Source organism: Panonychus citri, unplaced genomic scaffold, assembly GCF_014898815.1.
Source record: "Panonychus citri isolate SS breed McGregor unplaced genomic scaffold, ASM1489881v1 Contig00033, whole genome shotgun sequence".
Lineage (NCBI taxonomy): Eukaryota > Metazoa > Arthropoda > Arachnida > Trombidiformes > Tetranychidae > Panonychus > Panonychus citri.
In genome coordinates this window covers 940,358-959,340 of record NW_026515438.1, presented here as the reverse complement: position 1 = coordinate 959,340, position 18,983 = coordinate 940,358, and the positions used below count along the sequence as shown (strand labels likewise).

Below are 18,983 nucleotides of genomic sequence, written 5' to 3'. Positions count from 1 at the left end.
AAAATGAATCAATTGATTATCTTTAGTTGCGAAAATAAATGGCCACTAGATGGCGACTGTTTCGTTTTCGGAAAAAGAACAAAATTTTTTTCTTTTCCCTGTTAGTTGAAGTTCAACCTCTTACAAGGTGAATCTCGTTGAGAGTCGTTTTTGTTTCTATTTAGACGTTAGTCTTTTATTTATTTTCTTCTTTAAGACTTAAATTATTTACCGATCCCATTTACTTTCTTCTCATCTTTACCCTCTTCCTGTTCCTTGTAATCATCTTGAAAAACGAGCAAGAAAAACAAAATTCTCCATCTTATTGATTGTTGGTGAAGAAAAAATTTTCGTTCGTATGTTTGTTATTGTCCACAATCAATTGTTCCTTTTACGTCTGTTAATCCTGTTTTTCTCTTTTTAATTGTAACACTTCGTTCTCCAAAAAGAAATAAGCTTCATTTAAATTGTTTAATTTGTTTACTTGCAAGATAAATTGTCTACTATTAAATAGAAATTTAATAATCTTCTCTATCTTGGTGGTCCAAACCGGAGTCCATTCCAAGTGTTTTTTTCTATTCTCTTTCAGTGAAAAAATATTCTATTCTATTTGATTCTGTTTTTGTTTTTCTTCTTACCTCTGCCATATCTACTCGTTTTTTTTGCTTTCTCTCTCTGTGTGGGGTAAAAAGTATTAGTATCATTTACTTGAGAAGTGAAAGTACGAGGGAAAAAAAGAAATTACCTGACCTGTGAAAAAGAAAAGGTAAATCTCGTCAAAGTGATCCTTTCTTTTTTTCCTCTCTTTCTCTAAAAGAAGCTCTTCTTTTTCCCTCCAATGACCTCCAATCTACCATCTTGTTCAACTTTCACATGGGACTCATCCAATCATCATCCTCACACTGTTTCTCACCATCGTCATTTTCACCATCATTCACCTCAACATCATGATGCTAATTCATGGAAAACTTATGAGACTTATCAAAACACTGATGATAATCAAAGCTATAAAGATAATCTAAAAGATATCGACAATCAATCAAAGGGATCATCAACCATTTCCTTTAAAAATAAAAGTGATTCTCCTCAACTGTGTATACCCATGGACCCATCGATGGTAATCTCTATGCAACTATAACAAAACCTAAAGTAAGTGTTGTTGGTCAACAGCCTCATCTGTCTTCATTTAAACCACAATCCCCACCGCCACCAAAAACTCAAGGATCAGCTGATATGAATTATAACGAATCTCATGTTCGATCCAGTATTGATTCTGGAATCTCATCAGTTAATTCAAATAATAACAATTCACGTCCAATGACAAATGTTAGTACATTTCTACCGGTTTCATCTCCAACAATTAACGGTAAATCAAATACCCTTCGACAATCAAATGAAACAAATAACAATATCATCTTACCAAACGGATATAATAATAAATTAGGTTCCGTTGTAAATGTTGAGGCCATAGTTCACCATAAACCAGAATCGATGGTAGAAACAGATTATTCAACTAATCCGTCCTCAAACTATTCAAATGGTAAATTATTCAACAACAACAGTAATAATAATAATAATTTCTCATCATCTAGTACTAGTAATACTATTTCCGGTATAAGTGAAGCTGAACAGGCAGCTTTAGATGAATTATTGTCTGGTATGTTAAGAGAAGTTGAAAATTTCCCAGATTATCCATTAAATTCAACTTCATCAACAATTAAACGGTCAACAGAAAAACAAACAGACAATTACAGCAATAACAATAATAATAATGATAATCATTATGCTTCGATCAACAATAATCAAGTAAATTATAATTATGAGAGTAAAAGTATCTCAAAACAAATAGAAAGACCAGAATCACCGCCAATTGATATTGTTGATTGTTACCCACCTTCAGAAGAAATCGTTATACCCGGTGAACCTGTTCGAGTCTCTTCACCTCAACTACCCCCATTAACCGATCATTTTGGTAAAATTGAACCATTGCCAGTTCGTTTCCTAACGAAAGCCCCTCCGACCAGCCCTGAAGACGAAAGAGGCCGCCCTTATCACGCTCGACCTGGAAGTCAACCTTTCAGTTATGGTGTCACTAAATCGTCTCCAGCTCTCCAACGACGCAGAGTTGTATCTGAATCTACTGCTTATATTTGTGAAAGTCGCCCCAAGCCTGATCCATCATCACCTCAACCAGTCTCCTTACCTCCTTTCAACAGTGAAACTAAACCCTCTTCGCCCGTGCCAGTGCCAGTGGCAGAGCAACAGGCTGAACCCGAGAGAGTAGTTACCACACAATCACCACCGAAACTAAATACAACAGTAAATAGTTTAGATGAAACTATTGACGAGCATTCAATCCCTACCAATGGACACCCTCATAAATATTTAGGTGAGGATGTTGATATCGGTAGTTTGACTTGGCTTCAGAAACAACAATTAAAATTGAAAAATCGTCACGAAGGTAAAGATTTGAGAAGCAAAGATTTGGTTCTAGCTGAACTTCGAGGAACCATTTCACGAGTTGATTATAATGAACCCTCTGAATCTAGATCATCATCACCGTTACCAAATCAAATAATCTCTGCTACTTCATCTTCACCAATATCTCGATCACCTTTGGCACTACCTAATCTGAGTACTTCACCGATACCAAGATCACCTCAACCACTAAAATCTTCAATCAACTTAAACTCACCAACAACCCCACCACCTCTACCATTACAAACATCGACTCCATCAAAAGTATCCAATCAAATCAATTCAACGTTGTCCAATCTAACGATCGACAAACCTTGTCAATCTCCATCCATAGCATCAAGTCCAACGTCTCCAACGTATTCACGACCTTTACACGTAAACACATATGAAACACGTACCTCATCTGTATCCACCAGTGGTATTACAACAACCAACAACTCCCCAAGTACACCAAACATGTATCTTGGTACCAAAGCTCCTTTAAACTTTATCGCTCGACAAAATAGCATTCCTTCAACACCGCCTCACCATCGATATGCTAGTGCTAGTGGATCAACATCACCTTTAACATATTCACAAATTAAAGATAATTATGGTCGAACATTAAGTTCACCCGAACCAGGCCGTGATTCTCCCTCCGTTTATTTCGGTCAATCTCAACGATCTAGTTTATTATCGCTAAACGAATCCGACATAATCTCTCAACATCCAACATTCATCAAAGATACCTCTAAATTCTGGTACAAACCAACAATCCCCCGAGAAGATGGTAAGACCCAACAATTAACAAAATTTCCTCTAACAATCCAACCATTAACTCCTTAAAACTATTATTACACACTAAACATAAACAAACCATTGATTTTAAACCGAAAAACTTTTGAGTTAATTTACTAAAACAAAAAGTTATCTCTTCTTTCTGGTAACTTTTGCTTCATTTATTTTCACAAATACTATTTATTTCATCAGTCTAATTAATTGATTTGTAAAAAAAATTATTAATTATTTGCCTTTACAATCAATAAGTGTCAGTATAGCAACAAAGTAGCAATGAAGCAATAAAAGCAATGTAACATTAATAAACTAATCTTAAAGTGACATTTTTGCTTCGGCATTAACTTACAATCTAATCTAATCGTTGCCTCTAATACATTCACATTTTGTGACACATTAACTCAAAGTCATTAAGTAATTTGATCACTAACATTATCTTTTATATATTAATACCTTTTCAATTTTCTTTTTGTTCATTAATTGTTAGCAATCAAAATCTTATTGGATAAGCCTCCAGGTACTTTTATAATTCGAGATAGTAACTCGTTTCCTGGTGCATTTGGTCTTGCTCTGAAAGTCGCTCAGCCTCCGCCTGATGTTCAAACTAAATCAGGTAAACAAACACAAACACTCACACATATGTTATATATTAATACTCTCAATTTTTTAATCAAATAATTAATAAATAGTATAATCTAATCTCTCTCTCTACCCTCGTAATCTGAATAATCAGAAAAAAAGTTATGAGTAAGGAAGTTAGCAAGAGCTTTATCATCTTTCACTCTCTCAATGTGTTACTACAACCTACGTAAAGAGGTAAAAATATTGCTAAAGTGATTTTTATCATCAACTTTTCCTCTTCCTATGGTTATTTATATTTATCCTCTTTTTCGTGTTTCTTTTTTTCTACCATCGGCCTGACAGATGCCTAGATTTTGGCGTGAAATTTGGCTTCTAAACTCATAACATCTTAGGTCTTCCTTCCTTCCTTCCTTCTCATCCTCCTCCTCATCTTCATCTTCATCTTCATCCTCATCCTCCTCCTCATCTTCATCTTCATCCTCATCCTCCTCCTCTTTATCCTCAATCTTCATCTCTTGTTTCTCTAGTCAAGAGAATATATTAATGGCTTAGATCCAAAATTACTCGAAATTTGTTTGTTATTTTATTCGTCTCACTCTACAATTTGAAATTCCTCTTGTTTCTATTACTTTTTAAAGGTGATGCATCTCATGAGCTTGTTCGTCACTTTCTTATCGAACCAACCTCGAAAGGAGTTCGAATCAAGGGTTGTCCAAATGAACCTGTTTTCGCAAGTCTTCCAGCTCTAGTTTATCAGCATTCGATAACTCCTCTAGCATTATCATGTAAATTAATAATCCCTGATTGTGATTTAACCCTTTCAAGAGGACACTCAGGGTCACTTCTCAATTCTGGATTGACTGGAACTCTTTCCAGAGCCGCTGTTGCTTCCGAAGCTGCTGAAATACTAGCCCAAGGAGCTGCTTGCAATGTTTTATACCTGCTGACCGTTGGAACCGAATCACTGACCGGTCCATTAGCGGTTCGTAATGCAGTTACTGAATTATTATCTCGAACATCGTTACTCGATGAAATTATTGTACATTTCAAGGTTTCCAATGCCGGGATCACATTAACGGATAATAGTCATCGGTTAGTATGAGAAAAAAAAGTTTTCATAGAAAATATCATATAATAGATTCTCAAACAATGATGAGTTCATCAATGAGTATTTCTAATTGTAATCTAATTGTAAAACTTTATTACAATTACTACATTTATTACATTTGTTGAAAGTTAAACCCTTTTTTATTATTATTAATATAACTCGATCTTTTTTTTCATTCTTTAACCCAATTTGACGATTTTCATTGTGTCAATGATGCTAATTGTTGTTAGAATCTTATGTTTACAATTAGTGGAGCTAAATATTATTATTAATACACAAAAAGACACAAGGTTATCCAGTCTAAAAAACACTACATCTTCAATACAATTATCTAAATTATTGCAAAGAATAATCAAAATTAATTCGATTATTTTTTTTCATTATCATTTTCATAGAAACTTTTTCCGACGACATTATCCATTATCAACGATAAGTCACTTTGACGTTGACCCTGAAGGAAGATGCTACAAACCGAAAACAAGTAACACCCGAACCAGGTTAGTATCATGATGATAATAATCATTGATTGAATTGTAAAATTGTATTAATAATGAGCAGTTTACACACCGGTATTACTACTAATGATATTACTTTATTAATATAAATTGATACCAAACAGTAATATCATATTACAATGGATGTTATTGTTACTATCGTCACGATTAGAATAGAAAAGAATAATTTTCTTTCTCATCTTGTTGTTGCAGTTTTATCGTTAACTTATTATATTATTATCATTATTTTTGCGCTTTCAGCTTAAAATGCAGCATTTGTAATACTTTTACAAGTCGATTGTTGATAATCAACCGTGATTCGTAGTCGCCTTAAAAGCTAATGTTGACATAATCTCTTTTCTTTTTCTCTTTTATTCTTTTGTTTTTTTCCTCCTTGTCCTTCATCATCTTCATCATCTTTCATTTATCTTCTTGCCTCCTCCTTTTTTGGCCTTTTTTTACTTTCTTTTTATTCTTATATTACATTATTATTATTTTGTTTCTCTCTCTCTACTTTACAGTCAACTATTTGGTTTCGTGGCTCGAGCTAGAGGTCTTAATCAACCAAGCAATAATAACGAGTGCCATTTATTTGCCGAGTTTGATGAAGACCAGGCGACCTCGGCGATAGTCAATTTCGCAAACAAAGTCATTCTATCAGCTAACAAATAATTATGACCCTACAATCAATTACAATATGACTTTGTAAACTTTCTGTGACGATCCAAATATGCGACAAGAAGCATATTGTATTTACAACATTACAGAGAAATACCGAAAACTAAACGAAACTTGTTTCGCTGTATGTACAATGTACCTTCATCCGTTTGTTTTTTTGCCCTGTTTGGCAGTTTGACTGATGGATAGAAAATATTATCAATTGTCCTGCATCCTCTTTCCTTAATAATTATCATCATCATCATCATCTTCATCATTGTAAGTTTCCTTTGATACTCACAAGATACTTACATTTATGTGAGATGAAAGTTATCATACTTGGTGTTTAATTTCATTACACGAGCCCATCGATGTAACGAGTTCAACTGATTAACATTAACCATTCTCGTTAGTTAATCAAGTAATTTGAGAGCTCACAACACTCGATTAATTTTGAAAGATATTATAATACTATTAATAATAATATAATGATATCTTTTTCTGCCCTTTTATGGGTACAATATACACACACAAACATATTATAAATATTACACTCATATGCTATTTAAGCGCATGTTAATCTGGTTTTGTTGATTGATTCTGTTGATTCTGTTTCTCATGATTCTGGTTTACTTATTTACTATTATATTTTAGGGTAACACCATTGAAAACATTCAACAGTCTTTGTTACTGTTAACCTTTTTTTTCTTGTTTATGTTATCATGTTAACAATAAGATTATATATCATTGCCGTTGATGTTTAATGATTGTTGATTTGGTAGCTGAACGCACACACCAATTACATATTCAGATCAATTGAATGGTAATCAATTGTTTTCTCCATCAATTCAACAACAATTAACCTTGGAAACCTGATTAATACAATTTAAAAACAGAAACAAATATTATTATTAATACATTGAACGTCAACAGTTTCATTCATTATGGATTCACAATTAAACCCTAATTTGTTGAACAAATTAATTGCCGTTTAACTTTGATGATGTTAATTGTAATAAATGATCATTGATGGTCGTTTCTCTTTATTAATTGGATCAAATGATGATCATCAATTATTTAATCATCTATTTACGTTTGCGTAATTGTCAACAATCAACTTAATCCAAAACAATCACCTTAATTTCTTGGATTGAGATTTGTCTCTTTACTTTAATCATTTTCATTTTGTTGATGCTCCATCTTCATCCATCCAATCCCACTCTCTCTCTCATCATCATCTTTAAATTGTCATCAATTGTATCCCTTGACAAAAAACAATTAACTCAAGTTAACTGAACAATCAAATTCAGACCAATTCAATGTTTCAGACAATCAAGAGAAACAATTTATAAATTGTCTCAATTAACTTTGTTTCTACTCAAATTTAAATTGTATCATAACAATGTTGACCAAACAATTCATATTATCCTCTAAAGATTGACAAATCCTTAAATTAATAATTAATCACAGAATCAAATCAACTAATTAACCAATCAATAATTGAAAGTTACAAAAAAAAAATTACTAAAATCCAATCAAATGTAATATATTGATCATGAGTATATCCTGTTAAAATAGTTAATCAATTTAGTGACGACAATTAATGGAAAGTATTTTATTTAATTGTAATAACATTAACGAAGTAAGAAAAAAAAAGTTAATCAAAATTAACAACAATCAAGAAGTAAATTGAGTAAGAAAAAAATGAAGCAATAATTATTTCCTTATCCGTTTCCTTGGTGTTGTCAAAATTAATCAATCAATTGAAATGAAGAAACAGAAACACAATCACAATTAACTTTTAAAATGAATTAAAAGTGAAATTGTTACAAATACAAGTAATTAACACAATCATCAAGTTTTAATTGTAATTAAAATGAAAACAAAAATCTCTTCCATCCAATGAAACCAAAATCTATCACAAATAAAGACAAAAAGTATATAATAACTGATTGAAATTGTTTCCAATTTAATTTCTCAACAATTAATCATTCATTTTAATGATGACATTGGATAAATTTTCTGACGACAATTAAAACATTGATGATCATTCAACTGTTAATTGTTACCTTGAAAGTGAAAACGTTGAATCGTTTCACTGAATTTAAGATTATGATGGTTTCCAATGATGATAATAGTTGGAGAGGTGAGTATTTCGTAATTAAAGGATTGATTCAGTTGACAATTTAAACCCAATTCTAATTATTATCATGACAAGATCATTGTCCCGCTCAACAATCAATTCACCATGAAATGAGCAAATTCAACCATGAGAATGAATTTTTTTCCCTGTTTGATTGTTACACTTTTATTGCTTTCAATTGATTGCTGGTTGTTGTTGATGTGTCTCACCATTGAATTAACTTTCTCACAATTTAGTCTCTCAATTGTCAACAATTAAATCAACCAACCGAGTAATTTACAGAGTGTATATTATTAAACACCAGTTAATCAATAAGCAATTGATTCATTGTGTTTGATCAGTATAACAATTTGTTAATCAACAGCTTTTTGATAAACATTTCATCTCGATCAATTCTGTTTCTTTTTAAATATTACTTGACAATTAACTTGTTTGGAGTAACAATCAAGCATTTTCACTCTCAATTAAATCAATAGTAATCATTATCGTCAAGACAATCTCATGTAAATCAAGTCATTAGCAATTAATTACTCTCAGATCACATTCAGTTTGCTGTTATTCAGCTGATTAGCTTCATTTAAATTAACACAATTATGGACAATCAAACTTAGATTTTGATTGAATAATTTTATTTAAATTGTTTTTTCTGTTAAGCTTAATAAGCTTATTGTCATTCTGATGATGATTTATCTTATTCCGATAATTCATTTGAACAATAAATGTCACGATTAAGAAGCGGATTAGACATGAAAGATCAGGTTCACTTCCTGTCCACTTATGTAAAGGATTAACTTGAGCGATTATCTTGAAGACGATGTGGTCAGTGTTGAATTTCATCATCTTTGACCTTCCATTATCATTGAAATGGTGAAGTTGACATGAAATATGAAGGTTGTTAAGGGTTGAGACGATTGAGAGGATTAAGAGGATTAAGAGTTTCAGATTTGAAAGATCATCATTTTCATGAATTAAACTTTCATTTGATTTTGATTCTAATTTAAAGTTGAGTCTCCAAATTGTGTCTTGTGTTGATCAATGAAACCAAATTGAACTTTGTGATTACCTAATTGTTGTTGTAGTAATTAAATATTGAGAACAAGTTTTCTCAATTCATCCCAAAAAGGTAACTTCTCAATTATCAACAATCAACTAATCATCGCGCTCAATCAATAGTAATTGATTTAGATCGTTAACAAGATTATTTATTAACTAATCAAATGAAACCACCAACAATTTGCAATCAATATTCAACAATTAGAAAGTAAAAAAGTCTAATGGACAAATAATTTGTCGATTCGTTGATTATAATTAGTTAGCCAGTTGATTCCAATCAAAATATTAACAATTATGTTTCTTTTGGGTAACAATCAAGAGATTGATTTTCAATCTCTGTTAATAAACATATTTAATTATCGTTAAACTGTCAACTCTAAATCACTGATTATACTCAAGTTAATCATTAATCAATCAATCTGATTGACTGAAATCTTATCCAAGTTAATCATATCATCAGGTAGTCATTTCCAATGTAATTTAAAACAATTTAAACGTCATTGGGAGTTAATTGTTGATCGTCAACTTAATTGTTGTTAACCTTAAATGTCAGCTTATAATTAATAAAATGTAATTAGTTTAATCAGATTAGTCGTAATTAGTTTGTTTTCTGAATCGCAATTGAAAAGTTATTAAAATTAAGGATTTAAATTGCTGATTCAATTTAACCATCATCATCAGGATTAACTGGATTAACCATAATTTTAATCATTAATCAACATTACAATGAGCCAATATTAAAGTAATTTATTCATCATTTAATTACTAATTTGGAAACAATTTACTGTTAATCTATTGAGCAATTAAATCTGATTAAGTAAACTGGATTAACACATTTGATTGTCTGACAATCAACTTAACAATTGAATGAATTTGTAATGATAACCAAAAGCTGGTTAACAATTAAGTTTTATCATCAATCAATGTTGGCACCTTTTAATTGTTAAATGATCACAATTAAGAAAGTTAATTTGTTTACCTAAATTTGTTATCGATATTTGTAATCATTGATTTAATCAACAATTAGAAAACAATTTACAATTAAAAATTTATTCATGATTAACAAATTATTCTTGATTCAATTGTTAATTTATTTTTTTCTGTTACAAAATTTAAAACTAAATCTAATTAACTTTAATTGTTTGCTAAGTTAATACTTCCTGACAATTTAAAATAATTAATTAATCAATTGAAATTGATATATATTGTATTCAAATATGATACATTAAGGATATTCAAGATAATTTAAATTGTTAATTTAATTGTAAATTTGTGAAACCAATTTTTTGTGGGTTTGTCTGTCACAATTAAATTCAATTGAATCGGTGATCAAATTGATTAGCAATTGATTTGCCTGAATGATTAACAAATTGTTATGACAATTAGTTATCAACAAACAAGCAAAAAAAAAGTAAAAACAAACTGTCATCTTCAGTCAATCAGTTTAAATGATAATCATAATGACAACAATTAAGTAAACAAATTCACAACAATTTAAATCACTCAACATGATAACAATTATATACTCACAACAATTAGCAATTAATAATAAAAAAAAATTGAATAATAAACAAAGAAAACCAATCGGTTTGTTTATATTAATAATTTTCTGGTTAAAATGATTGAAAACCAAAACTTGAACAATCAGTAAATTGTTGACATAATGAAGATGATGATTGAATGAACTCCAATCGATTAAAGTTAATTGTTGTACATTAAATTAACTAATTAAACAAACAGAAAACTGAACCAAAATGAAACCAATCATATGAATTAACTTTTCCCTCTGATAGTTGCGTGTTGTCCAATATTAGATCCTGATGGTTTATTGATTAACCTTTAAACATTTTATTTCACCTTGATTATGATTCAAGTCTCTCATCATCATCATCATCATGATTATCATGAAATTCATGATGATGAACCTTAACTATTATCATCGAAACCACTGCCAAGTTAAATATACACATCGATGAATAAATTAACTGAATGGAAATCGTTGAGTTGGTGAATTGTTTTGTTTTTTTCACTTCCAAACCAAATCATCACTTTTTGTTGTATTTTAATTGTTACAATTTGATTCTAAATCAACGTCAACCGAGTTGCAACATTTCAAGGTGTTCCCTCAGTTGAGTTAATCGGATTTAGTTCCAACAATTAAATGGTAAGACATTAATTCAAATCAATTTAATCCACTCACGAATCACTTTTCAAATCTCTTGTCCAGTCAATTCATTTAATCATTTAATCATCTCGTTCCTTGTTTAATTGTGATCATTTCCTGTTTTAATTAACCCAAGAAAATTAATTGAAAATACTACTCAAGGTTAGAAGGTAGATTATCAGGTGATTGATTGGATTTACAATTTTTTCTCTCTCGATTGTTTAATTATCATTATTTAATTTCTGCGGTTAATTAACAATATCTTTTTTCCTTGATTTTTTTTTCTGTGAGTTTAGAGCCTCTCATTTGCCTCTCTGTCTATTTGACTGTCTTCTAATTTTTTCCTCTTAATTTGATTTAGAGAGAGAGAGAGAAAAAAAATACGTTAATTGTTGAGGGTTAATTGTTTACGATTTTCGGGTTTAATTGTTGATTAACTGATAGCTCACGTATTTACTATTCGTTAGCCAAGTGTCTGTCTTTAAGTTGCTTTTTTCGTGTTCAACTGAAACCGTTTAATTTAATTACCATTTCTAATCATCATGTTGATTAAGTGAGTATATGGATTATCCCATGTGGTGGGTTATCCGTTTTTGTCTTAATCTTTTCTCTTTAATATTTGTTCATTCAGATTGTGAACCCCCTGAGGCCATCAAATTATACAACAATCACTGAGATTATGGTTAGTAAATTGTTTCCTTCAATCGGTTGAGGTTAATCAATGTGATTTGACTCTTAATTGTTTCTAATTCTCTGATTGTTATTATTTTTTCTTGCTCTTTCTTTAGCCCTATTCAATGATATCTAATCTCTTGTACTCTCTTAATTTGTGTACTGTTGATATGCTGCTCAATCATCATTCTAATTACCATAATCATCATTAAAGTGTAATGTAGCTCTAAATTGATTGGTTAAATGTTGTATTACTTTAATCAAAAACAATCAAGGAATGTCAGTCAATTTTGATCCAGTTGATTCAAATTTACCACCAGCACACAGTTTGGTTCAATCATCTTCATCTTCATCTTCGTCCTCATCATGTTCATCACCGAAAAAATTAACATCAGTCTGCAAGTTAATTGCTTTTCCAAATAATCATAATAATGATTCTGCTTCATCCTCATCCTTGTCTGTCAACGATTCTTATTATAACAAGAAACATCATCAACTTAATGATCAACGGGAATATTTAGATAACTGTACATTTAAACACTGTAGAGTTTCATCATTATCATCATCATCATCCTCTCCATCATCTTCAGTTGATTCCATGGGTGAAAATAGCCGGAAATCATTGGATAAAAGTTACTCAACAATCAACGATACAACGGATAACAGATTAGACCAAGAATGGTGTTCAGCCCGAAAAAGGCAATTAGATGAGATTCTAATTAAATTACAGCAACTTCGTAAAGTAAATCTTGATGATCGTGAAAACATTGAAGGGATGAAAAAGAAGACAATTAAATTAATCGCAACTTATTCTAGTATCACCATGAAAACAAATAATTTTCTAACTCGTTGGGAACGGAAATATGGATCTAAACTCAAGGCAATTCAAGCAATTAAACCATCGTCATCATCATCATCATCTCCTTCTTGCTCTTCCCCTTCACCAACTTCTCCATTCTCTCCTAATATTTATGATGAAAATTCGAGCCTAATTACCTGTTCAATTCAACACCAATTTGGTAGAAAACAAGCAAACTAATCATTAGGAAAATCTCTCAGAAACTATTGTCATCAAATGATTTAATTGTTACCCATTAATCCATTTCCAGAGCTCAAACTAATCATCACAATTTTCACAATCAAAGTTAGAAGTCAACAGTCAAGTAAATTTGATTTCGACAAGTATTAATTACCTCATGAAGAAGAAAAATTTACCAGTAACAACACAAAACCATCATTTTCTCATAAGGAACTTTCTTGTCCAATGAGAAATTGATATGATACCAGTCGAACCCAAATATAACCATGGTGAGAGTATTATTAGATTCTCATGTTAACAATTCTCACACTGTTACTATGATTATAATATCCTGAACTCGGTCAAGGAGCATCAACTCATTTGTATCTAACATTCTCTTTCTTTTTTTATCATTATCATCACTCTCTCTCTCTCTCTCTCTCTCTTCTAGATTACTCTTGCTACTCCCAAAATATTGATCCTGAGATGAAAACGAATATGACCTTGGCCTTATAAAGAAAAAAGCATAGAAAAGGGAAGAGAGAGAGAGCCAATTATTTGTTCCTCTCCAATGAGAAGTGTGTTACTTTACCCATAAAGACCTCCAAGGACAAGTTGTTCATCGATTATTTTTCATCATCATCTTCTTCATCATCTTCATCTTCTTTTCATCTTCTACCTCTACTGATATATTTACCTTATCACCATGATTTCCATCATTAATATGTTGAAACATTTTTCGATCCAAGGAAAGATTTTACAAATTAATATATACACTTTATCATAGAAACACATAAATATAATTTTATGCATAAGAAGAGGGATGAAGATGAGTAGGGATGGATAATCAACAGAGGAACAAGTAAACCTCATTATGGATACAAAGAGCCCTTAAAACCCAAAGGAAAAGCCAATTGAAGCCAAAGGAGGAGTGAAAAAAGAAAGAAAAGAAAGAGAAAAGAGAAGATAAAACTCCAAACTTGTTTGTCTTTTATTTGCCATAATTTTCATCCCAATGTTTTCACTTTTCATCTCTTCTTCATCCTCATCAGTTTCTATTTCTAATTTTCTTACCGATTCCTCATCTCTCTCCCTCTCTCCCTCTCTTCCTCTCTCGCTCTTTTATTTTCTTTTCATCATCTTCTTCACATAATATAACTTGTGAATAGTGCTAAAGGGCGATCGGCCGACCTGCCTCTTTCTTTATCTCTCTCATCATCAATTAATGATCTCGTAAATTGTAACTGTCAAGTACTAAACTTATTGTTGAAATTTTCGCTTCTTCAAATTGGTTAACAATCTTACCTTCATCTTTTCATCTTCTTAGCTAACAAACATTCTTGAGGAAAAGTTGAGACCCTGTAAACAACTAAACCCTCGCTGAAAATTATATTCACCTTTATCTTCCTCATCATCATCATCCCAATCATCATCTTCTTCTTCGTTATCCTCCTTTACCTTTGACCCTTCTCTCCATCTTCTTAATAGTTTCCACTTTATTATCTCAATACTTTTGCTAAAAAACTCCTAACCTTTTGTGTTGACTTTTGTATCTTGAGATTTTTTTAAAACTTTACTCAATTAATTTAATTGTTGTCAATCAAAAGGTTTAATTGTATTTGGCTTTTGATGCTTTTCAATCATCAATATCTATCATTGCCAAAAAAGGTTAACTGTTCAACAATAATCAATGATAACTTTCAACCAAAAGGCTTATTGTTAATTGTAATTAAAAAATTCACTTTAAACAAGTTCACCTCTTGTTATACACTTGATTGTAATAATTAAAATTGATTATCATTGAAATTTCAGCTTCTTGTCTATGGCCATTTCATTTAGTCAATTAGTCAAAGCTGTTAACAGTTAAGATCACATCAGATCACTTAATCGTCAATCAAAATTAAAGTTGATCCATTCATCTGGAAAACATTTACATGATTAATTGTGATTAATTGTGTTGGCAAATGGATAAACTTTTTTTTGCGAATAAAAAATTGAAATTCAACAATTTGTCAATTTAGTTGTTAATTGTTAATTTAATTCTCATTTATGGTTAGCAAAAAGTTGTTTAAACTTGTTGATATTCAATCGCTACAATTGAAACGTTATGATAATCTAATTGTTGTCATTGATTAATTGGTATAAATCAATTTGTAGTTTGGAAAATTATTAACTTGTAAGATTTTGTTTCCACCATGGTTTCACATGAAGCTTTTTTAATTGTGTATCAAAAGGCAGTTAAATGACTATTTACACAATGGACAATTTTTGATGACAATAGATTATGATTTAGCCTCAGGGCTGATCAATTGGGTGATTATTTGTAATTGTTATAAAATTTTGGCACCGCAATGGTTATGGTTAAGCAGTTGATAGTTTAATCAATCCTTTAATTGATCTATTGATTATATTGTTTCCCTGTTTTCTTTGTGAAATTTGTCAATCTCGATGTTTAATTTAATTTAATCGTTGGCTTAATGGGGATAATTGTTGATTCCGTTGGTTTTCAAGTAAGTTTAAGGTTAATCAATGAAAGCATCTGAAAATGCTAAGGCAGTGATTGGTCCTTGATGGCCGACATACTCTTTCTTGACCTCTCCAGTGTTTATACTCCATAATCGAGCATTATTATCGGATGAAGCGGTGATTATGTATTGTGAATCGGCTGAAAAGGCTAAATCCCAGACCCAACGTTGATTAGCCGTTTGAAGTTCAACCACGGGCGACATGTTATCAAATGTGTGCCAAATCGAGTTACTTGAACGACTGTAGCCTCCGTCTTCTGATCCATGGGTTGAAAGAGGTAATAGATCAGCGGTTCTCCAAACTTTGCACGTTTGATCGGCACTTGTGGTCGCGAGAAGAGTTGAATCAGGACTGAAACTGCACCTTAATCCATACCGTTTATGAGCATTGAATTTAAGTCGAGGCTGTAATGGTGAACATTGTAACCGAACGTAATTCAATGTAAACGAAAACATGTAACAATTTCCTTTATTATCAACAGCCGCAAGGCAAGTGCCTTCTGGATCAATGTTTATGTGCTGAATGGAAACATCATCATCAACCGAGATCGTTTGTTTCAATGAACCTCGTAAATCCCAGACATAAATGTTACCATTTTGATCACCAAAACAAATCTCCGTTTGATTGGGATGCAGTTTACAGGTATTAATTGGACTGCCCACTTGGTGGGTTCGCTGAGCGTGAAAATTTCGAGCTCTAAAATCCCAAATACGACAGAAACCATCCTCTCCACCTGAGTACATCCATTTGGTATCTTCTTGGAATCCAATTGCCGTCACTCCTTTACTTATACTGTCACAGGTAATCACCGGATTAGGATTAGAATTGTCTCGAATATCGTACAAGCGGATATGCTGAAAACCAGCGGCTGCCAAGAATTCACGATCAGGTGTAATTTCCATATCATTAACCTGAGAATCGGTGTGTTGAACTACCCGAAGACATTGACCATTGTGAGGTGACCAGAATCGTATTGTTTGATCATAACTACCAGTTGCCAGAATAACTTGATCACTGGAAATATCGGATTTCATGGTTCCTCTTCAATTCAGATTAAATGATTACCAATTATTTACAAACAAAGATAAACAAAAAGATAAACAAAGAGAAGAAAAAAAAAAACAAAACAATAACAACAAACTATTTGTTGTTGTCAACAAGAAAATAAAACCTCACATATGTTTGGAAACTGGGGCAAGATTAACAATCAACATGAGACACTTTTGATTAACAATTGGCTGCTTTTAATCAGTTAGTCTATTGATTACTTTACAGTTGACAACAATTTAGGAGATCAACTTTCTCAATGGTGATTAGTTGGTTAACTAAATTGTGCCTTGGACTCAGTTTCACTTTACTCTTTCAAGAATTTAAAATTCAATTACATTGCCATCTAGCGCTTTTTACATATCATCATTTCATTTGATTCGCAATCATTTTAACAATCAAGTTAATCACGTTGTTTAGAATTGGGGAGATTTGATTGGAGATTTGGGGGACAATTGATTCTGAGGTGGAGAAAGTGTAATGGGTTAAGGGGCAGAGGGAATTTTTCATTTTAGTTGTTGATTTGATTGTTTGATGAAATTCTTGATTTGGTTTTTTTCTCGGGCTCCTTTTGGGTGTAAATAAATTTAGATTTTAGTCTAGAAAATTGGATTAGGATTTACATTTTCAATTTTGAAGATAATCAATTGGTGAGTTCATGAGATGGATTTGAAAAGGTTTACAGTTAAACTGTTTACCTTATATTTATATTGAATTTATTTTAACTAGTTAACTCAGATTAAAACTATTAACAGGTATTTTTTTTTGGACTATTTCTTTTGCTCTTTGTCTTCAAGTGGATTCTTTTCAGAATCAAAAGTTAGTGAAGGAGTTACAGTAAATCTTTCACCGATTCGGGAAATATAGTATTCGTAATAACCAAGAGTAAGAGTGGATGCAAATCCTAACCATAATAGTGAATAATAGAGAAACCAAACAGATTCAACTTCATCAAAATTATCTGGTTCGGTACCAACATATCTGAAATGTGAAGATCGACGAAGAACAGCAGGGGTTGTAGAAATTAATCTAATTGTTGGAGGTAAATTAGGCCTTGATTTTGTTAATCCAACTAAACGTTGGAGTCGCAAGAGTCTGGTTAACATTTTGATCAACTGAATGAGAAGTGGAAACAAGAAAAAGGTTTAAAGTAAATAAATAGAATAAAGGAACATAACAATTAACCGAATACAAATAATAAAAAATATAATTACCTTTGAAATTAGATCCAAATAATCAATTAATTAATTGTAAACAAAATTGTAATCATTGACTTTGAGAACAATTTATTTATCTCTGAGTTTTAATTCAATTGACACCAGATGGCGCTGTTTGTAGAATTGAGCGCGAAAAACAAATCAAATTATTTAGAAAATTGTTTTTCTTTGTCAATGGAAAATTGTAAATAATTGATCAATTTTGGTTGTTTTTTTTATGACAATACAAAGGAAAGTTAAAGGATTGAAAATATAATGGAATAATTTACAGGGAAATCTTTGGAAATTTTGATGAAATGATTTTAACTTCGTTTGACCATTTGAGGAGCAAATTCAGGATTAGGATCACTCAAATTTGGAACTTCTGAAAATGGTAAACAGAATTCACCGATTTTCTGAATTTCTCCTCCTTTTCCAGTGTAAAGAGTTAAACATCCCTTCCAAACTGAAGCATACCTTTAATGTTTACAAATGAAAGATGAACAAGTTAACAAGAGAAGAAGAAAAATTAGTAAAATGGTAAATCAAACCAAGAGTTAAATGAAAATATCACTGACCCTTTGCTGAGCTTACAAATATCTCCCGGATTTAAAAAATTTCCTGGCTCATCCCAAACAGATAGATTGATAGAACCTGTTTTATCAGCAATCTTACATGTCCTCACCTTGTGTCCATCTTTAGTTATACTTCCTTGACCTTAGAAAACAAAAACAAAAACAAATTAAGAAAACAAAACCTAAATATTGGAAAAAGAATCAAACAAACAAAAAAATTCTCACTTATCACTAAATCGGACATGAGAATCTAACTACTCACCAACATCTAATACAATAAATTGTAAATTAATATTCTTAAGACCAGGCTTAATATCACGAACAACAGTATGCTCCATGTTAAAGGAGATCAACAATTAACAGATCAAACTAAAAATCAACACAACAATTAATAGATGAGCTTTTATTTTGATTGAAAGATTCAAGTTGAGTCTCTGATTTTGTAACACAAATTAAACGTAAAGAAAAGCTTTTTATCACTAAACAAAAGCCTCAGGTCAAATACTAACTTAAAAGA

The 18,983-nt window shown here is 31.3% G+C and overlaps 2 protein-coding genes across 2 annotated transcripts; one reads left to right on the top strand and one right to left on the bottom strand.

Moving 5' to 3' along the window:
- The first annotated feature begins 226 nt into the window (after positions 1-226).
- On the top strand, positions 227-14,876 carry LOC128397478 (tensin-1-like). Its single transcript, XM_053358207.1, is given in 10 exon segments — positions 227-1,061; positions 1,064-3,226; positions 3,719-3,844; positions 4,452-4,905; positions 5,317-5,418; positions 5,937-11,432; positions 11,729-11,985; positions 12,064-12,114; positions 12,221-13,412; positions 13,574-14,876. Coding segments are annotated over 6 exon segments (3,240 nt in total). The 5' UTR covers positions 227-817; the 3' UTR covers positions 6,088-11,432; positions 11,729-11,985; positions 12,064-12,114; positions 12,221-13,412; positions 13,574-14,876.
- A 445-nt stretch (positions 14,877-15,321) lies between these two features.
- On the bottom strand, positions 15,322-18,214 carry LOC128397487 (target of rapamycin complex subunit lst8-like). Its single transcript, XM_053358217.1, has 2 exons — positions 17,910-18,214; positions 15,322-17,810 (listed from the first exon to the last, which is right to left on the bottom strand). The coding sequence occupies exon 2, from the start codon at positions 16,680-16,682 to the stop codon at positions 15,645-15,647; it is 1,038 nt and encodes a 345-aa protein (XP_053214192.1). The 5' UTR covers positions 16,683-17,810; positions 17,910-18,214; the 3' UTR covers positions 15,322-15,644.
- Between the last annotated feature and the right edge of the window lie 769 nt (positions 18,215-18,983).